At 32.3% G+C, this 19,338-nt stretch overlaps 3 protein-coding genes across 3 annotated transcripts; 2 read left to right on the plus strand and 1 right to left on the minus strand.

The window, feature by feature from the left end:
• The first annotated feature begins 372 nt into the window (after positions 1 to 372).
• On the plus strand, positions 373 to 5,118 carry LOC119828813 (cytochrome P450 6a2-like). Its single transcript, XM_038351088.1, has 5 exons — positions 373 to 1,171; positions 3,435 to 3,634; positions 3,749 to 3,991; positions 4,248 to 4,499; positions 4,691 to 5,118. The coding sequence occupies exons 1-5, from the start codon at positions 492 to 494 to the stop codon at positions 4,858 to 4,860; spliced, it is 1,545 nt and encodes a 514-aa protein (XP_038207016.1). The 5' UTR covers positions 373 to 491; the 3' UTR covers positions 4,861 to 5,118.
• A 1,445-nt stretch (positions 5,119 to 6,563) lies between these two features.
• On the minus strand, positions 6,564 to 10,302 carry LOC119828627. Its single transcript, XM_038350848.1, has 6 exons — positions 10,227 to 10,302; positions 8,760 to 8,942; positions 8,450 to 8,597; positions 8,108 to 8,251; positions 7,577 to 7,790; positions 6,564 to 7,456 (listed from the first exon to the last, which is right to left on the minus strand). Exons 1-6 carry the CDS (start codon positions 10,300 to 10,302, stop codon positions 6,578 to 6,580), a joined length of 1,644 nt encoding a protein of 547 aa, XP_038206776.1. The 3' UTR covers positions 6,564 to 6,577.
• A 757-nt stretch (positions 10,303 to 11,059) lies between these two features.
• On the plus strand, positions 11,060 to 18,367 carry LOC119828664 (beta-mannosidase). The gene is made up of 12 exons (XM_038350899.1): positions 11,060 to 11,267; positions 12,245 to 12,391; positions 12,621 to 12,769; positions 13,308 to 13,501; positions 14,129 to 14,387; positions 15,217 to 15,382; positions 15,775 to 15,900; positions 16,174 to 16,348; positions 16,510 to 17,083; positions 17,236 to 17,365; positions 17,573 to 17,958; positions 18,044 to 18,367. The coding sequence occupies exons 1-12, from the start codon at positions 11,153 to 11,155 to the stop codon at positions 18,278 to 18,280; spliced, it is 2,658 nt and encodes an 885-aa protein (XP_038206827.1). The 5' UTR covers positions 11,060 to 11,152; the 3' UTR covers positions 18,281 to 18,367.
• Positions 18,368 to 19,338: the final 971 nt, after the last annotated feature.

Raw genomic sequence — 19,338 nt, forward strand, 5'->3', positions numbered from 1 at the left:
TGATATTAGTACGACGACTTGGTTGTGGCTCCTTTATTTTAAAAAACAAATGTTTATTTTTTATTATAACAGCTGTTGATGCGGCGTGAATTGTACTTAAGATAAATTTACGCTTCCAATCGATTTAAGCTTTCAAAGGAAAATAATATTTAAATGTGAACCTTCAATTTACAAAAAGCTCAATACAGTTTTAAACCTTAGTTTTTATAATCATTTCCTTGTTTATTTGAAGTCGTACTTTATGCGATCATCTAAAAATTTCCAAAAGTTAATTGACCTCCTACTTTATATATAAGTATATTTTGAAATAAACGAGTGTAAATGAACAGTCGGTGCACAACCTTCAGCCAACAGTTGATGCATTAGGTCCGAAAGAAGCGTGCGTAAATTCAAAAGTTCGAAACAATAATTTTGTAATGATTTCGAAATAACGCGTGTGTTGTGTTCGCCACGGAAAAATAGTTTAATATTAAAAAAGGAATGCAATCATAATGGCATTCATACATTATGTATCCACGATAACGAATGAAATATTTCTGTTATTTTTTATTTGTTTGCTATTAATTTACGTTTGGTATAAATACAAATTTACGTATTGGGCTAGGAAAGGTGTGTTTGGACCTAAACCGATATTTCCCTTTGGCAACGTGCGTGATGTGATCCGAAGAAAGGAGCAATTCTTTGAACCGTATTGTGATGCTTATTTTAAATATAAGCACCTGCCATATGTAGGATTTTATTCTTTTAATTTACCAGTGCTAAGTGTTAACGATCCGGATTTGGTAAAGCATGTATTGATAAAGGATTTCGATCATTTTCAATCTCATGGAATATTTTCGAGCGGCGTAGGGAACCCTTTAGGTGGACATTTGTTTAACATACACGGTCAGGCATGGAAAGAGCTACGTTTCAAGCTTTCGCCAGTGTTTACACCCGGCAAACTGAAAACTATGTTCCCGTTAGTGGAAAAAATAGCAAATGATGCTTTGCACTACAGCGACACAATGTACTTAAAGAATGAAGCGATTAACTTTTCCGAATTCTCGGAGAAGTATTCAATGGAAATTATTGGAAGCGTCGGTTTTGGCGTTGAGTGCAACGGATTCAAAATTTCCGATTCAGAATTTTATAGACGAGGGCATGAATATTTTGAACCGAAAACTTTATACTGGTAAGTAGTCAATATTTTCTTTTCGGTACTACTTCAGTGATGCAGTAATTTCCAGTTTTTATGCAACGTTGTTCGTAAACCATTTCCATTACCAGTTCAGTTTCAGTCCGAAAACGCCTACCTACCTACCTACCTGTCTTAATTTTTTATAATTCATGGTTTAGGATTAATTACCTAGCTAGCTGGTAGTATTTAACCGACTTCAACTGTTCCGCCTGTTGGAAAGACGTAGAAGCAGTTGCGGCATTGTTCCATTATATCCTCTGTCTCAAAAATGACTGTACTGTTTTCGATGAAATTTATACTGATCCCGAAATTGGTGCATCAAGTATGCACAGATAAAATAAAAAATAACAATCCGCCAAATAGTTTTTGAGTTATGCGTGTACATAAACAAACAAACATACATACACTAATGACATTTGGCACACGTGTTTACAAGCCGTTGCAGATGTACTTACAGTTTTTGGTTAACAAACACAGCTGGAGTTGGTGTTTCGCCTGTTGGTAAGCAATCACCACCGCCCATTATCTTTCGCAGAGGTGGGATTACAGCGAAAAAGATAAGGAAAGATTATCGACGGAAATAAAGAACTAACTAACTACTGGGAAGGTTAAAAAAAGGAAACGGGCTTAAAATTTTATTTGCATTTAATAGCAAGTTAAGAGTCATAGAAAACTTCGTGTGTCTAAATTATATTTCACTAGCTAGCTAGCGGCTTCCCTCGCGCAGAACCCGAAAAAAGAAGACTACGTGTTTTTATACAGAGACAGTTACCTCTGTATCAAATTTCATACAGTTACAATCAGGTGTTTTTGCGTAAAAGAATATTAACAAACATTCTTAATAACTTGCGTTCATAATAGGCTATAGTCTATTATAGGATCGAAAGGAATTGTACATGCCTAAATTGAATGAAATTGTCATTTTTTATTTGCTAGACATTTTTTCATTAATTTAAAAAACAATTAAAAAAAGCCTGAGTGAAATGCATTGGGAATGAGTATCGGCTTACGAATTTGCTTTGTTTGAAATATATAAAGTATTAAATTCTAAGAAAGGTACCAAATAATAAACTTATAATAATATTTGCTACATATTTCCATACTCTGCATTGAAATCAATTAATACAATGTAAGAATTCCTTATCAGATGAAGCAATTATGTATGACTTTTAATTCAAATGTAAATTTTGCATAAGTATACTGAGCAAATACCTACTACAAATTTGAACAAACATAAACGTTCAACTAACGTAATTATAAGTGAATTATATGCAATTTGAAGTTATAATTGCTTCATAGATTATAACAATTAAGCATAAACATTGTTATTGATATGCTTCAATGCTGAAACAAGAACGATTTTAGGACTAATTTGTTAAATGTAACATTGTAATGCTAAAAAATATGCACTTCTTATTATGAAGGCAACTATATTTTGTTAACAATGTAATCTTACATTATATATATTTAAGCTTGCTTTAGTACTAAGTAAATCATTAGCTTATTAATGCGTGACCTCATATAATTTCAAAACATAGTGTAATTGATTTGATTTAATTATAAAACTACCGGCACTTGGAGGTCAATAACATTTCAATAAATGTCATATTTTTTTAAATTATAATCATGTCATGCCCTTTAGACTTGTTATTAGTTCTTGACTTCTTTTATAAGAAGAAAATTGAAGTGATTCTAATTTGTAGCTGTTTATTTTTAGAAATACGACAAATTTTCTATTTTATATTCTTAAGGAAAAGTAAAATAGAAAGAAATTAATTCTTCAAAAACGTGTTTTATATACCTACTGACGTATATTAACTTATATGAAAAGAGAGTTTAGGAGTATCGGGCTAAGATTTAGTGCAATACTATATATATTTTAAAATGATAATATATTTCAGAAATATAAAAAAAATGCTCACTTTTAACTGCAAGTACTAAATCAGATAATGAATTTGATTTAGTATCGTAGTAATCGGTTCAGAACTTTTTAGGATTATAATTTATTCAGACATAATAACCGTAGCTTCTTAAATTAAGCTTTTGTTACTTATTTAAATTTGGTGACCCTTACAAATTTTATAGATGACCTTGAGAGATATATAAAAGAGTCATATCTTTAGTTTTTTGCTGGTTATCAAGAGAAATCAAGTACATAATTTTTCGTTCGAAGGTTATTATGATTTTTCCCATACTCTATTTAAAAATAAAGAAAGATAAATACACAATTAAGCTATTAATCTGTTTTCATTTTTAGGACAATAATACGAGCGATCTCATTTTTTGCACCAGAATTTTTCAAAAAATTGAGAGTTAATCGTGTAAATCCTGATATGAACAAATTCTTTTACAATCTTGTTAAAGAGACAGTTGAATATCGACAAACTCACAATTACCAGCGATCAGATTTTCTTCAAGCTCTAATAGATTTAATGAATAAAGAGAAGTTAATTACAGGTTTGTTAAACACATATTTTTAACTAGCTGGTTTTTTGATAACGTTTTAATTTGCCATAAAAATCTATGAGTGTGACTGTTGACAATTAATATTTTTTATTCAAATTATTCCAGACACGAAGGGCGAGGCAACTCCTTTCACTCTAACAGATATCGCAGCAAACACTATGCTTTATATGTTCGCTGGCTACGAAACGTCGGCCACCACAAGTCAATTTGCTGCTTATGAATTGGCATGTAATCCTCAAATTCAGTCCAAAGCTAGGGAAGAAATCTTAAGAGTATTAAAGAAGCATGGCGGTCAATGTACATATGAAGCGCAGAACGAAATGACCTATATAAACATGATTCTTGACGGTACGATGTTTACTTGCTGTCGCTTTTTTAATTTTATTTCAAAAACTAATCGCATATAGTGAAATTAAAGTTCAGAATTGAAATGACTCACAATATTCGTCATTTTTAAAACTGACAAGGCAGATTTTTGAGAAGTGGGTAATCACTACCTTCGCCTACATATTTACATAACTTATTGATACTAATTACCTCTATCATCTATATTTAATAGGTTAGCCGAGATAATTAGATAACTGAGAGTGTATAATCTTTACAGAAACAATGCGAATCCATCCACCGATGCGTGCATTGTTCCGAAGATGCACAAAAGATTACAAGATGCCTGACAGTGAGTTGATAATTGAAGAAGGCACGCTAGTATTCATTCCGATACAATCAATACAAATGGATCCAGATATATTTGAAAACCCGAACACATTTGATCCCGACAGGTTTGCTCCTGAGAAAAAATCAAAGATGCATCCTTGTCATTGGATGCCGTTTGGCGAAGGTCCAAGGAAATGCTTAGGTATTTTATTTTAAGTACTTGAAAGTTTTAGCGCCAAAAAATTACCGGTAATTTGACACTTATTATGTTTTCTTCGACAATATTATTTACCATTGCATTTATCATTCATTAATTTAATTATGTGCGAATAGGTAGCTTTTTCATTTTGAGACATCTACCTTGACACTAATATGCGCAATTTGCATTTCTAGGTCTACGTCAAGGTTACATTCAGTCTAAAATGGCGTTAGTGAAAATACTTCAAAAGTACGAAATTTTACTGGACGATCGGACTGAGACTCCCATAAAGATGAAAGCGTCTTCTCTGGCATGTGCGGTGGATGGCGGAGTTTGGATAAAGTTAAAAAAACTGGAGACATGACACTCGGTGAAATAGAGGGATATGAGTGATTTAGAAAGTGATAGTAAAATTAAGATTTTTAGTTTAAAAACATTTTATTTTATAGTGCCAAAATTAGTTCGTTTGTAATTATTTGTGTTTGATTATTTTTAATAATTATTTTGAGACTTTGTATTAATTTACCTGATGAAAGATATATTTAAAGGCGTTAGCATGGTATGAATGTGGTGTCCCTTTATGTATATTTCGTTTTTGGTATAGCGGGTAAAATAAAAAAGATTAAAACTTATACTGTAGTTTTTGTTTTTAATTCGGCTAGCTTTCTGACCTTGGCTTTACCTGCATAATCAAAGTATAGATAGACAGTCCCCGGTTTGCCCCGGGATGAAAACTATGCTTTCTCGGGTCTCAAAAATATCTTTGTATCAAGTTTCATCCAAATGGTTTCAGTCTTTTAATCGTGAAGAAGAGAAAGACAGATCGAGTCACTTTCACGTTTATAATATTAGTAGGATTTGTCTATTTTCAAGTGCGTTCTAATAATTATAAATAACTGCTGTTTTAATAAAAGTAGGCTCATCAAAACCCGAGTATGTATACCTATATGTACATATCGAATATTTTATGCGAAATAAAATTTGGTTCGCGTTTTTATTATCTTTAGCAAGTGAGTGTTGGTCTTGGGTAAATATGAACTACATCAAAATCAAGGCTTCTCTATTAGGCAATACAGTCGTTTGCCGTGAAACGAATTTAAATAGTATTAAAGAACCGAGTGACCAAATATGCACGTGAGTTGGATAATACAAATATTTCTGGCGAAATTGTGATTCATTATAAATGGCATCGATAATTAGGGATCCTGACATTCTTATGTAGAAATATTATATAAAAACTGAAACGAGAGTTCACGCGATCGAAATGGTTGGTTGTAACTTGTATTTTGTAGTAAAAATGAGATTAAGATAATATAGATATCCATTTAAAATACACCGTAGATATAAGAAAACATATAACAAACTACCTATTTTTGTGATGTTGTTAAAACAATAGCATTATTAAAACAATAGCTAAGTATACTTATCACTTAGATCGTTTTTGGATAATAGTAACTTCCAATTAATTATTTTGAATTAAGTTAAATTGCAAAATATATTTTAATACTTACGCACATCATAATTATAATTTTTAATAAGCAAATAGACCTAACGGGTTAAAGTCACGTAGCTAAAACAAGATTTAACTTATGAAACTTTTTAAGAAAATAGGCGAGTGTATAAAACATTACTCGGGAAATGAGATATATGATAATATGGTTTAAGCAATACTGTATTAAGCATTTTTCATGGTTAAAACTCTCACACTATAATTACACAACATTTACCTAATACAAATAAATAATAATAATATATTATATAAGTAATATTTAAATTGAAGAAATCTGAGGACATGAAACAATGTTATGATCATAATTTTAAGTAGATACGAAAGGAAAATTATTTGAACTAGTTCATGTAACATGCAAAACCCACCATTCTTAAATTAGCAGTATAGTTCTTTAATCAATCGGTTTGTTAGTTTATGGTATTTAATACGTTTTATTCAAAAGTTTTGTAATAATATTTCAGACCGATAACTACCTCCCGCAATGTAACAAGCATTGCGTGTTATATAATTACTTAATATGTGTGATTTTCCGTGTCCCCTTGTGGAGTATGGGGCGCATACTTATTAAAGATTAATCCTGTTTTTCCTTTTTTGGTGTTTGCGTTTCCTTTTCAACACTTTCTGTCTCATCAGTACTCGACATGCTAGTTTTCGAATCAATATGAACCCTTTGGGAGTTTGATTCCTTTCTCTTTCGCGTCTGCGTTCCTGTGTTTTTTAAGCTGGACTTTATTGAAATTTTAGTATCTTTACTCGTACCAGGCATCGCTAAATCTGTCTCTTTTGATTTTGGTCGTGTAATCGGTGTTGGTGTTAATGGAGCCTTAGTATTTTTGGTGTCCATAGTCATTTCAGATGCAAGGTTTAAGGTGGATTGATACTGTGGTTGACTCCGCTCCATCAGTGTGTTCAATTTACTTTTGACAATAAGCCGTATGCCTACAGCAACTTCTTCAGCTTCTTCTAAGCTCACGATAGACTGCGATACGTTTCGTTGACTTGGTGGTACAAAATTAAGTTTCGATGATATTTTCTGTTGACCATATTGACGTGCGATTTTCATTGAGCCAGTGTCTGATAGTAAAGATTCCTCACTGCTAGTTAAGCTTGAAAGTGGACTATTTCCTGTTATCGCATTAACTATATTATATAAAAGCTGAACAATAAATTGATGATCCGTGTGGATTAATTTATAAATAGAAAATTTGTCCAGTTTATGTTGTTCGGACGGTACTAGAGCAAGAACAGATGATGATTGTGGTGTTGCAGATAAATACAGTAATTCTCCCAAATCACTGATACTCGTCATCTTCATTTCTGGAAACATTTTCGTACGTAGGTATTCTTTTTTTTGAAAATGAACTCTAACACTGCTCCTTGAGGGAGTTCTTGGAATTTGTGGATCCCAAACATCTGGAGATATGGTGCGAATATGCTTTTCATTTCGTTCCTGTAATGTTATTGGTATTAACAGTTAATTTAGCAAAACAAGTTCTGGGAAGTGAAATATTAATTTGCAGACCAGTATTATTAATTATTAACGTAATAATAAACTAATGTTTTTAATTACCAAAAATCTGTCAATATTCCCCGTAAGTTCTGTCCTGACCCGAACTAGTTGAAAGTCGACAACCAGGAGCACCCTTGCAAGGGTGAGCAGAGCTGATAGTACCCAGCAAGCTGTATGGAGCCAGGCTGAGAGTATTGTCAACTGAGTGGCTTGGTACACGCCTCTGATCCGACGCTCATAGACTAGAGTGGCAACATTGACGGTGTACGTGCATCTAAATATTGATAATAGTTAGATAAATCTCAGTCTGTATTCAAAACCATCTTTTTACAGTTTTTGCCTAGATGTTACTGGAGACGTTTGCGTATTAACAATTGATATAGTTTCTTTATAGGTACTATGAACTTCATGTTTCGCTACGTTTAGACTCACCAAAACAGTGAGGATTAACTATTTCGCTATAAACAATAATCTACTATTTACTGCGCCAAGGCAACCTTTAAAGTCGTTATAAACAGAACAAACTTAATGATACGTGATATATTTACATTACACTTGACAAAAATGTTGAAATTCTAATAGCTGACGTACGTGGTGCTTCCAGTAATTTCACTTAGCTTCATACAAAGGTCATGCAGGCCGTAATGTGTTACGATAGACGAGTAGACACACAGAGACCCCATAGCCAGTGAAAATATAAACACGGGTGGCAGTATGCGCCAAGGCCTCTGCAAACTGACATTAAATATTCTACCCAAATCGTGTTTAATGAGTAATGCTTAGATTTAGATGAAACGATAAAAATATTTCATCAATGCTTTGTGTGTCACTTTAAGTATGATTTGATCACTTTACTGGTTTTTGTTACAATTTCTGTGGTTATGACATTAATTGGGGAGGTAAAAACAATGACATATTTTTATTATTGCTTACCCAGTAAGAACTCGGCTGCCAGAGGAACACATCAGGAACATAGTTGTCCAAACTAATCCAAAAATGCCTGACACGAGAGGCACATAAGTGGGCAGGTAACAAACGCTTTTCTCCACCCACTGTGTGCTGACAAAGTCTACTGGTAGCACTAGAAATATGACGACATTTACAATTTTTTTGTATCTAGTAAGGTAAGTTTATATTACAATGCTCAAAAACATAAATTCTGATTTGTTCAAAGTATTATACGTATTATAAGGTATAATAATTTAATTGTATATCATTATAAATTCATGTTTTTAGAACTTACTGTCAGCCATATCTTTATCTTCTGGAATGAATTCATAAATTATGTTTTGTCGGAGCGATGTTAAGGAGAGAAGCTTTGGAAATAAAACACACTTTTCGTCGAATAAATACATTAGCATATGAAAACAGAAGGTACAGAAGGATCCAAACACAAAAGCCAGGAAAAATAGTAACAAATGCGCTCCTGAAATGAGAAAATTTATAGATTATGAGCTGTTCTTAGCGGTTTCAATGGCATAATTAATTTGAAGAGAAAACTATTATTTTATATGCTATAACATAATATCGATATTCTATTCTATAGGCTTCGTATTACCTTCCTCGATGATTGGACTATCCAATTCAAAAGCTATTTTAAAATTCGAATTCGAGGCTCTTGCGATTAGCGCGTTCAACCAATAAGTATTTAAAATAGTAACTATCTACTTATTATATCTATGCTAATAATGTAAAGCTGAAGGGATTATGTGTTTAAACATGATTATCTCAGGAACTACTGTACCGATTGCAAAAATTCTTTTACCGTTGGATATGACCTTGTGTGCTATACATACGAAATAGACAACGGTAATATAATTAACCGCCACTGGCGAAGTCGGAGCGCATAGTAAAATAAAGTTCTGGTCAGATTTGAAAATTAATTTGATATTATTCGATAGTCCATTTATATGTATCACGTGGGTGAAACAACAGCGCACGGCTAGTGTGATATACGCCTATAACTGTTCAATAAGAGATGTAAGCAAATAAGCAAATACAGTAATTATTATTTTGTTAACAAAAGCAGGCATTTATTACCATGTTACATAAATGCTTTGACTTCAAGAGGATAAGCAATTATGTTCTTAGCTATGCTGGTTATCTGGCCATGACACCTTAAATGTATGTCCTTATATGCTAGCGTATTCATGTTAAAATATGCTAGCAATAAATTGTGTATTTTGATTCATAACTGAAGGTACTTACAATATAAGAAAATAAGTGATAAAATCAATGAATAATGAGAATTGTGCCATTATTTATGTTCGGTACATTGATCATAGATATAGGTAATAGTAGTATAGTATTATGTTATCTGTGGTAATAGATTTATTGTTTATAGAAAAACCGCATTAGGCCTATAACAATAAATTTTTACTAAATACGTAGTATTTTGCACTTTTTATAACTCGAATGCTAGTTACCACACAAACGAGTAAACGGATTTGAACAAAATGAAACATACAGATGGATACAGTTTTCAAACAATTTTTTTTTCTTAAAAATGGGATATCTTTTTATCAGTAGATACTCAGTCAGATCGGTAAATAAAGTATAATTTATGAATAACAATTTAATATGAAAAAATATGATCTTACAATATTCTAAATAAATTCAAACATCCACGCTGGGTCAAAACCAGCACTTTTTAACAGGTACCTACACGTAAGAAATATGTGATAATATAAGATATATTTTATAACAAAACCTTTCCATATTCCGTACACTTCCGTATCATTTTTCTGTATAAGTTTATATTCTTCATATAAAGTAACACGTTCCATTTCAAATGTAATAAATATTTGTTTATTTATAACTTGAAGCAAAAAATAGTAACGTTTTGACATTTACGTTATTAAAATTACACGTGAAAATGTCTTGAAATAAACCGTTCTAATAAAAGAGTTTGCATTTATTTTAAGAAGAATGTTTATATAACATATAATACAATAATATTTTATCATCAATAAATACTTTGGCGTATTTAGAGAATCTACTAACATCTGCGAACTTATTATTATTCGTGAACTGCGATTATTATATCGAGAGTGAGAATTGTTCGATCCGTTATGTTTGTTTACGATAACACTTTATTTCATAGTGAAGGTCATACAGTTAGTCTAAGTCGATAAACATATTTAGTAATTGCATATTTTCCTTAATATTACAACAAACAAATAGGTATTATGATTAGCAAATATACGTTAATACTTATTATGATTCAAAAGAATAATAGACCATTTAAAGTTGTTTTTTTTATCTGTTTCTAGATTGAATTAATCCTGGAATATACTCCCGTATTTTTTAAAAATGTACCGATCTACAAAATGTAAAACCAATCTGAAACCTTAAGGAATAGGAAATATGATATATTTGATCTTTAAAAAAATCCTTCCTTTTTATTAGAACTATCCTTTTTATATCAACTTCGTATAAGTAAACGATTACAATATAGCAGTGAAGATAAAATAAATAACATTTTCATCGACATCGATAATTATTATAGTACATCGCTCAACTTCATTACAATGGATGGATGACAGATAGCCACTTGTGTATGATTACAAGAGCTTAGTGTCAACGATGATACAGTTTTATTTTAAATTCGAATAACACATCAAAGGGCGAATCGCAATGAGGCAAGTACTGTGTTTCGTTGCAATAGTTGTTCACATACAATGTACAGTCACACTTGATTTGAGTTCATCTAACAAAGATGTTGTTTGGACAGTCGAGAATAAAAATAAATGTAAGTACCTGTTAATTATAGCTAATTACTATAATACATACATATTAATTTACCTACCTACTGTTTTGAAGTTTATCTTACGATTCATCCTTCAAATAGCCCTTATAACACGATAAATTTATACCTATACGGTAGACGTTTGCGGCATACGGGAGCCATCTCGTCTTAGTGCTGCCTATGAAAAATATATTTTATTTTTCATCATTTTGTTACATCAAGGAAGAGTACAAATGTTAAAATTTCATGACCAAAATTATGTTCGTTAGATCGAACGTTTTGCGTCAAAGCCGTTTCTTCACCTAACTCGGCTAATATTACCACAGATAACATAATACTATAGATTAGTACTTTCTAATGGGATGCCTTGATGTCGTAAGTAAAAAGTAATCCATCGACCGCTGCTGTGAAGTTAGACTTAATTCAAGACCATTAATCAAATTCAACCACGTTTTCTATGAAATGGGCGCAAAGCGTTCGTTCTGTCGAATATTTCTATTGATAATATAATTTGTCACTCGGTCAGATCGTTCATCCGTGTAAATTAGCATGTTAATAAGGCATAAGTGTATGGACAATAAAATATATTTTGAACTGATTTCACTTAGCCTAGGCGAAGGCCGCCGAAATCTGCCAGCGCTTATTGAGAAACCCTACAGTAAATCCTTACATAAGTCAAAATCGACTAAATAAAGGCTCTGATTTGACATTTTTCCATACAAAGATACCTAATTCCGAATTAATTTGCGGTACACACATATTTTTCACTATAACGATGGTAGGTATTTATCTATGTTCCTGTTGTATTTTTTTTTTATTTTAAATAATGATTTTTAGCCATATTTTTCCTACTTTATTTTAACGTTATTCCAAGTCACTGTATTTTTTTAAATTAGATCTACGAACAATCAATGCAGGTACGTAAAAATTAAATAGTATTATACATGCACAATACAAAACATTTGGAATCTTCATTTCAGCGATCGCGGTGCCGGGTACAGTTCCCGGGGGAATTTATACCGACCTCCAGAAAGCTAAAATAATTGGCGACGTTTTAGAAGGGTTTAATGACGTTCTAACGCGATGGGTTGCTTACGATTCTTGGAGTTACAAAAGCAAATTTAAGCGTAAATATTTATTGTAGTATTAGTATATGATAATTTTTTCCATGGGTACAGTGTTTCAATTCAACTCATAAATAATACAAGTTTGTTTTTCAATTACAACTACTTTCTATTTCTTAAAATTTATCTCTGAAACATTAAACATCATTTTCATTTTTTAACATCACACATCGTGCGGCGTTGTTTTAAGGTAAAGGATGAGATGAATTAAAAAAATACAAATTATTTTTAGTCAAACCAAAACATTTGAAATATGCAATTTCTAACTTGGTCCTCGAAGGCGTGGACACTGTTGCTTTCTTGGAATTTAACGGTAACCCAATTGGCTGGACTAATAACATGTTCGTAAGATATGTTTTCGACATCCGACAATACCTCAAGGTCAGTATGGTTCGAAATTTTTGCAATGTCTCTTATGACTAACGGTCTTTTGTTTGTTTATAATTTATAATATTAAAAAAGGTAGGTACGTAACATTAGTGCAGATAAATGATTTGTTTTGCTCGCAATGTATCTGCTGTATCGATTTATATTGCATTAATGCAATATAAATAGCTACAGAGATTAAATTTATCCTTATTCTATTCTATTCTAATTAATTATAGTTTTATTTATTTCTTGTTTTACATGAGCTCTACCTAGGTGTATATTATGTAAGTGCATGAAATTTTTTATTGTGAAAAATCTTCAAATTTAATTAATAGTTACATAATATTAAAAATTTTTATGTTTCTAGTTGTTGTTTGACCTCTTATATAACAATGGAAATATATCTAAATATAAAAGTAAACTAGGACGGTGTTTGAAATTTCCCTATATCTTTTTGTGTTATTTCTATAAATATCGTTATTCACATTTAGAAATACATATATACAATTATGATTAAACGATTAAGTTATTATCACGCATGATATTTTAGGTTGGAGAAAACGAATTGGTCGTAAATTTTGTTTCACCTGTGGAAGCAGCGAAGGCGCGTTCTGATAAACACTTCACAGCTCCAAATTGTGTTCCCTCGGTTTATAATGGTGAATGTCACGTAAACCAACTCAGAAAGATGCAAGCGTCTTTTAGTTGGGATTGGGGCCCAGCCTTCCCTTCTGTTGGACTATGGTAATTTTACTAATTGATAGACAAACAACATTAAGCCGTTCTTCTACCAATCGTATGCGCTGCTAACCGCTTACATAGATTCCAATTCTCTAAAAAGTCAAACATTTTACAAATTCTTAGTATCTTATATCCTTTTCCTTACCCTTCCCAGTCCTTTCCTTTATTCCTATCGCCAATCCTTTCTTAATCCCTTCCCAAAATGTCGGCAATATATTTGTAGAGGCACAAGGTCTGCAATGGACCTTATGCCTCTCCAAATGTTCATGGGCGGTGGTAGCGCTTATCATCAGGCGTCCCACCAGCTCCATTGCCGACTGTAACAAAAAAAAAAAAAAAATCTTTAGTGTTCATATCTTCAAGAAACGGGGCAGCGAACCATTCATATAGGTAACACATTTCCATTCTTATCGTGTGTATTTTAATTATCTAGCTGTAATCCGAGGCTCTTGCTCGGGTGAAAAATAACCTATGGGCTATCCAGACTGTATAATCTATCTCGTATTACGTGAAAGAGTAACAAGCATCCATCAGATTTACGAATATTTGAAATATAAGAAAGTTTGCTAGATTACGATCGTTTATAATATTTGTAGGATTTGTACCTAATTATATATGAGAACTTCACAGGAAAAATGCTTCAATCGAATTTCACAATGGAGCTTTGATAAGGACTGTAAGAACGTTTACGGAGAAAGGCGAATCGCACTGGTCTCTAAGAATTATTGCTAATTTGGAAAGTGGATTACCACGATCGGAAATAAAAGGTTATTTGAGCGCAACACTCTCTGTGAATGCACACCAGTCGCTGACAGTGGGGAGGATGTTGGATATGCAAGCGGGTGAAGACGGCGCAGCTGACGCTGAGATAAATATGACGATTAGTGCGGTAGGTTTATTTGTAGTGGGTATATTTTTTGAAATTATATATACGTATTATTTGAAAATTTGATAAAGTAAGTAAATGAATACATGATCATATATTTGCAAAGGATAACTATCAGTTGCGACAAGCTGGTTATAAAGCTAATTATCAGGACAGGAAAAAATATGCAAAATATTGTATAAAATATTATTGGATATGTAGAAACATATCGTACTAGTTGTCGAGTTAATTATACTAGATTTGTATCAGAATAATAGAAGTATCTTTTTTTAAAACAGTTATGCAATATTAATTATTCCTAGTTATTATTTTTCAACACTCATAAAATTAACATAAAAGTTGCACCGCAAGTTTTAACATTTAGTAGACTGAATTATTTGTTTTTTATATTAATATTAGGAATTTATGACATTGTGTCAAAATAATACGGAAGCAATAAATTTTTATAGGAGACATCAAAGACTAGGCTTATTTAACTGTAAATCATTACATTGAACATTAACTAATTGAGAATCTGTTTGAATTATTCAAACAAGGCGTTAAATTATAAATTACCGTCATTAACCTAAATTTTCAAGGCAAGCGCAGCCGTGAACTTTCGTTAAAATGTAAATATACCTAATAAATATACGTGATGGTCTAAACATTTACCTAACCCATCTGCCAAAAATAACAATATAAAAAAATCACAATATTAGGTACATTGACTTTTAATTTTGAACCAAGGTTCTCATATATTGTGAATCATTTCTACTTGAACCTACGCCTATGTAAAACATATTTATCAATGATGATTAGGTTTTTTGTATTTTTGTAATTCTATAAATTCCAGAATGTTGTGTCGTTGTGGTGGCCCAACGGTTTTGGAGAGCAAGCGTTATACGATTTGAATGTATTTTTTTCAAATGATGCAGAAAATGGAGAAATGTCACATAAACTCTTGAAGATTGGTTTTCGTACTATTGAGCTAGTTGAACAAGATGCCTATACTATTTTTGGTAAGTCAAATTGAATTAATACGATACTAGGTACCTACGCCTAATTGTTATATTATTGAAGATTTTCTTTTTTTTATGTCATAGTGGGTAACTGAGCTTGTTCTTCACCTGATGTACATATTACATTATTCTATCCTGATGGTGGGCGATCACCACCTCCCATGAACATTCCCAGAGTTTATGCCTGAGCATGAGCAAGGGGTGAGGGATATGGAAAGGATTGATGACGGGAAAAAAGGAATGTATTGGGAATGTTTCGCCGGTGCGAACTGGACCTTTTCGTGCGTTTAGCGTGCTCGACTCCCACAATAGAATAATATAATAGTTATAGATAGATAAGACTTAAACTTGATTAACTGTTTATTTATCTTTTTTTATATTATTTTATGAAGGTAACAAGACAGCAGGCCAAGGTTTAACATTCTATTTTAAAGTGAATGGATATCCTATATTTATGAAAGGTTCGAATTGGATACCGGCGAATATTCTACCGGAACTGGGTACTGATAAAAACACTGGTATGTACTTACTATTTGATATGAATTATAAAGTGTATGATAATTTTCTATACACTTTATACATGTATGATATACATTGTCCCACCACAACATAGCGGTGTGATGGGATATAGTGGAGTTTAGTCGGTTGGTTGCTACTTCTCTGCACTTAATACATTCTGCACTATAAAACAAGTGTTAGAAAGCACTCGTATAAAATGCCTTTAGATATTTCATGTTAGTATATCCCGCAATTTCTTGTTAAACTGTTAGTTTATTTATGCACGTAAACAGTTGATAATTTGCTGATTGCGGCGCGAGACGCCCATATGGCGATGCTTCGAGTGTGGGGCGGCGGGGTGTATGAGTCCGACTACTTCTACCAAAAATGTGACGAACTTGGCATACTTATCTGGCAAGATTTTCTTTTCGCCTGCTCCATGTATCCTGCTGACATGGATTTTCTGGAGTAAGAATACTTTTTGAACTATTTAACCATTTTTTTACATTGCTTTTGAAGAAGAAAATAAGTTTCAAATGAACAGATTGCATTACTATAAGTGTTGTTATAAGTAGGTATTATTAGCTTTATACATTGATCACAAAAATATTATTTTTCAATAATTGTAGAAGCGTAATGACTGAAGTAGAGCAACAAGTGAAGCGTCTTCAATATCACCCATCCATTGCTGTTTGGGCTGGAAACAACGAAAACGAAGTTGCCCTGAGAGGTAACTGGTACATGACACAAACGCAGTTCGATAGATATAAACAGGAGTACATCAAGTTATATGTTGATACCATTAAGCCAATTGTTGAGAGTTATGATCCGAGTCGACGCTATCTCGTTTCAAGTCCGTCAAATGGAAAAAAATCAGAAGAAGACGGTTATATAGCCCAAAACCCATATGACCCCCACTATGGCGATACACATTATTACAACTACCTGTCTGATAACTGGGATGCTAATATCTATCCTTATACAAGATTCGCTTCTGAATATGGATTCCAGTCCTTCCCATCTCTTAAAACAATGCAAACTGCTACCAATAATACTGAGGATTTCAGTTTATACAGCAAATATTCGAAACACAGGCAACACAGCCCCAATGGTAACACTAACATACGGCTTCAAATTAGAAAGCACCTTAAACTAGATAGTGGCGATAAAAATTATTTTGAAAAGTTTGTTTTTTATAGCCAGGTAAGATAGGAGAGTTTAAATTAAGCCTTTATCAATGATATAAACTACTTCAGATATCACAGAAATTCATGTGTTTTTTCATATCATAATCATGATTTTTTCTGCACAAAAATAAAAACAAATATACAGTATACCGTTAAATCTATTTTTAGATAACTCAAGCTATGGCAATGAAAACGGAAACAGAATTTTACAGGCAAAGTCAGGCAGATTGGTACACGATGGGTGCTTTGTATTGGCAATTAAATGACGTTTGGCAAGCACCATCATGGTCAGGGATCGGTATGTTTTGGTACTCTTTGGATGATATAGCCATTGTTTAAATTATACATTTATAAATATACGTATAGGTAGTGTAAGTTTCAATTCACTTAATACAATAACAATATGTAGGCTTAAAGGGGACGAGTTAAGCATAAAGATATAAACGAAATTTAAAAATGTTGATAACATCTATTCAGAAAACATTTTCTGGCTTTATGTTTTTAGAATATGGCGGGAAGTGGAAAATGTTACATTATTTTGCGAAAAGATTTTTTGCACCTGTCCTCATTTCCCCACGCTTGAAGTTAACAGGAGATGTTGACGTGTATCTGATAAACGACAGATTTGTACCAATCATCGACGCAAACATCATTGTGGATGTATTCAATTGGACCAGCCTAACTCCAGTCTCGACAAAGTCATATCCAGCAAATGTCAATCCGTTGAGTAGTAAGAAACAAGGCAGTATTGTAATATGGGACAAAGACAAGAAAGATGAGTTATTTTTAAGGTTTTCGCTAGAGTATGACGGCGTTACATCGTCTCCGGAAAATTTCATTTTCCCGGTAGCTTTGAAGTCGGTGAAAGGATTGGGAAAGCCAAACATTCAGGTATAGTTTTGTGACCGAATGTATGTTCTGTGTAAAATATACTCGTGAGATAGCTGCTAGAAATAACTATTTGTCTGCATTACAGATAAACGTAACAAAATCCAGTAAAGACCTTCACAACGAGATGCTATATGCAGTAACCGTAACAACGGATTCTGTTATATTATTCTTGTGGTTGGAATCAGATATAGATGGGTATTTCATCGATAACGGCCTTATCGTGACACAGTCATCTACTGAAGTTGACTTCTTAGCAAAAGTAACAACAAACGCAGAAGAAATAAAACGAGGAATCACGTATCAGTACTATGTAAATACATAAAGCGTTGGAGTTAAAATTATATTGTGTGTATATATTAGCTGTAAAAAATGTTATAAGTTTTATGTTTAACAACCATTAAACAAGGTATATAAATACAAATGTTTAACTGGTGAAGGCTGAGTCCTATGTGGAAATACTAACGTTGTCTTTGACCCATTTTATTATCTCATACTTATACATAATGTTGTTATAACGGTATTTATTTCCAGTTTTAGATATTTTTTATCCCTAACCATATTATTCCATAATATAATTTCTAAGATTAAAGTAAATTAAGCGAGAAATCAGAATTCACTGCAGATATTACTGTCGCAGTCTTTGGGTTTTAGGACCTCATTTCACAAACAGGAAGGTAAAACAATAAAAAACACAAATAAAGCAAAACAATATATTTGCTCCAGTTTACAATACGCGTGCTAAGTACAAACTTATTTGCAATATAATCTAAATTAAACTTTGGACGATCTTTTTCGAACTGGTAAGGGCTTATTGGTTTTTTACGACTACGTTGTAAATGTTTCATTGATTCTTATATTAAAATTATTTTGAAGAGTGGATAGAATTCTCTTAACATTATGATGATGCCAATGTCATGTATTATTTTAAAATAATTATTTATTTCTTTATATTAAAACCCCGATTGATTGCAAGTGGCATTACCATAATAATAGGTATAACTCATAGACTAAAAAATAAATAAATAAATACGAGAATAGTTCAGAGATAACATCAACAAGTGAAGTTGGTAAATTAAAATAGCATAAAAACGTATTAATGTGTTAAGTAGACAATTACGTATCACATTAAAAATACAAGGGCCCTTACCTACAGGCAAAAATATACAAAACAACTCAAATGTATGAAGAATAATAGAAGCATATATTCGGCGTTGCTTAGCTTAAATATTTCGCGTGATACATCATTTTAAAGGCGTTCAAGTCGACCCTACTATGTGTTAAATGGTTAAGTCGATTTTTAATCCACGCGTGTCAGCATTTGATTATCCAACGTTGTTAAAAGGAGTTACAAGTTTGGTAGCCTTGTTTATCGCAACTGCT

Source organism: Zerene cesonia, chromosome 8, assembly GCF_012273895.1.
Source record: "Zerene cesonia ecotype Mississippi chromosome 8, Zerene_cesonia_1.1, whole genome shotgun sequence".
Lineage (NCBI taxonomy): Eukaryota > Metazoa > Arthropoda > Insecta > Lepidoptera > Pieridae > Zerene > Zerene cesonia.

Excerpts from the sequence above, each read along its gene's own strand:
- LOC119828813 (XM_038351088.1), top strand. The coding sequence starts at position 492 with ATGGCATTCATACATTATGTATCCACGATAACGAATGAAATATTTCTG. Across the intron at positions 3,992-4,247 it reads TATAAACATGATTCTTGACG|AAACAATGCGAATCCATCCA; the intron begins GTACGATGTTTA and ends TAATCTTTACAG. Across the intron at positions 4,500-4,690 it reads AGGTCCAAGGAAATGCTTAG|GTCTACGTCAAGGTTACATT; the intron begins GTATTTTATTTT and ends TTGCATTTCTAG.
- LOC119828627 (XM_038350848.1), bottom strand. The coding sequence starts at position 10,302 with ATGGAACGTGTTACTTTATATGAAGAATATAAACTTATACAGAAAAAT. Across the intron at positions 8,943-10,226 it reads AGTGTACGGAATATGGAAAG|GAGCGCATTTGTTACTATTT; the intron begins GTTTTGTTATAA and ends TTCTCATTTCAG. Across the intron at positions 8,598-8,759 it reads AGATAAAGATATGGCTGACA|TGCTACCAGTAGACTTTGTC; the intron begins GTAAGTTCTAAA and ends TCATATTTCTAG.
- LOC119828664 (XM_038350899.1), top strand. The coding sequence starts at position 11,153 with ATGAGGCAAGTACTGTGTTTCGTTGCAATAGTTGTTCACATACAATGT. Across the intron at positions 17,366-17,572 it reads ACCATCATGGTCAGGGATCG|AATATGGCGGGAAGTGGAAA; the intron begins GTATGTTTTGGT and ends TTATGTTTTTAG. Across the intron at positions 17,959-18,043 it reads TGGGAAAGCCAAACATTCAG|ATAAACGTAACAAAATCCAG; the intron begins GTATAGTTTTGT and ends TCTGCATTACAG.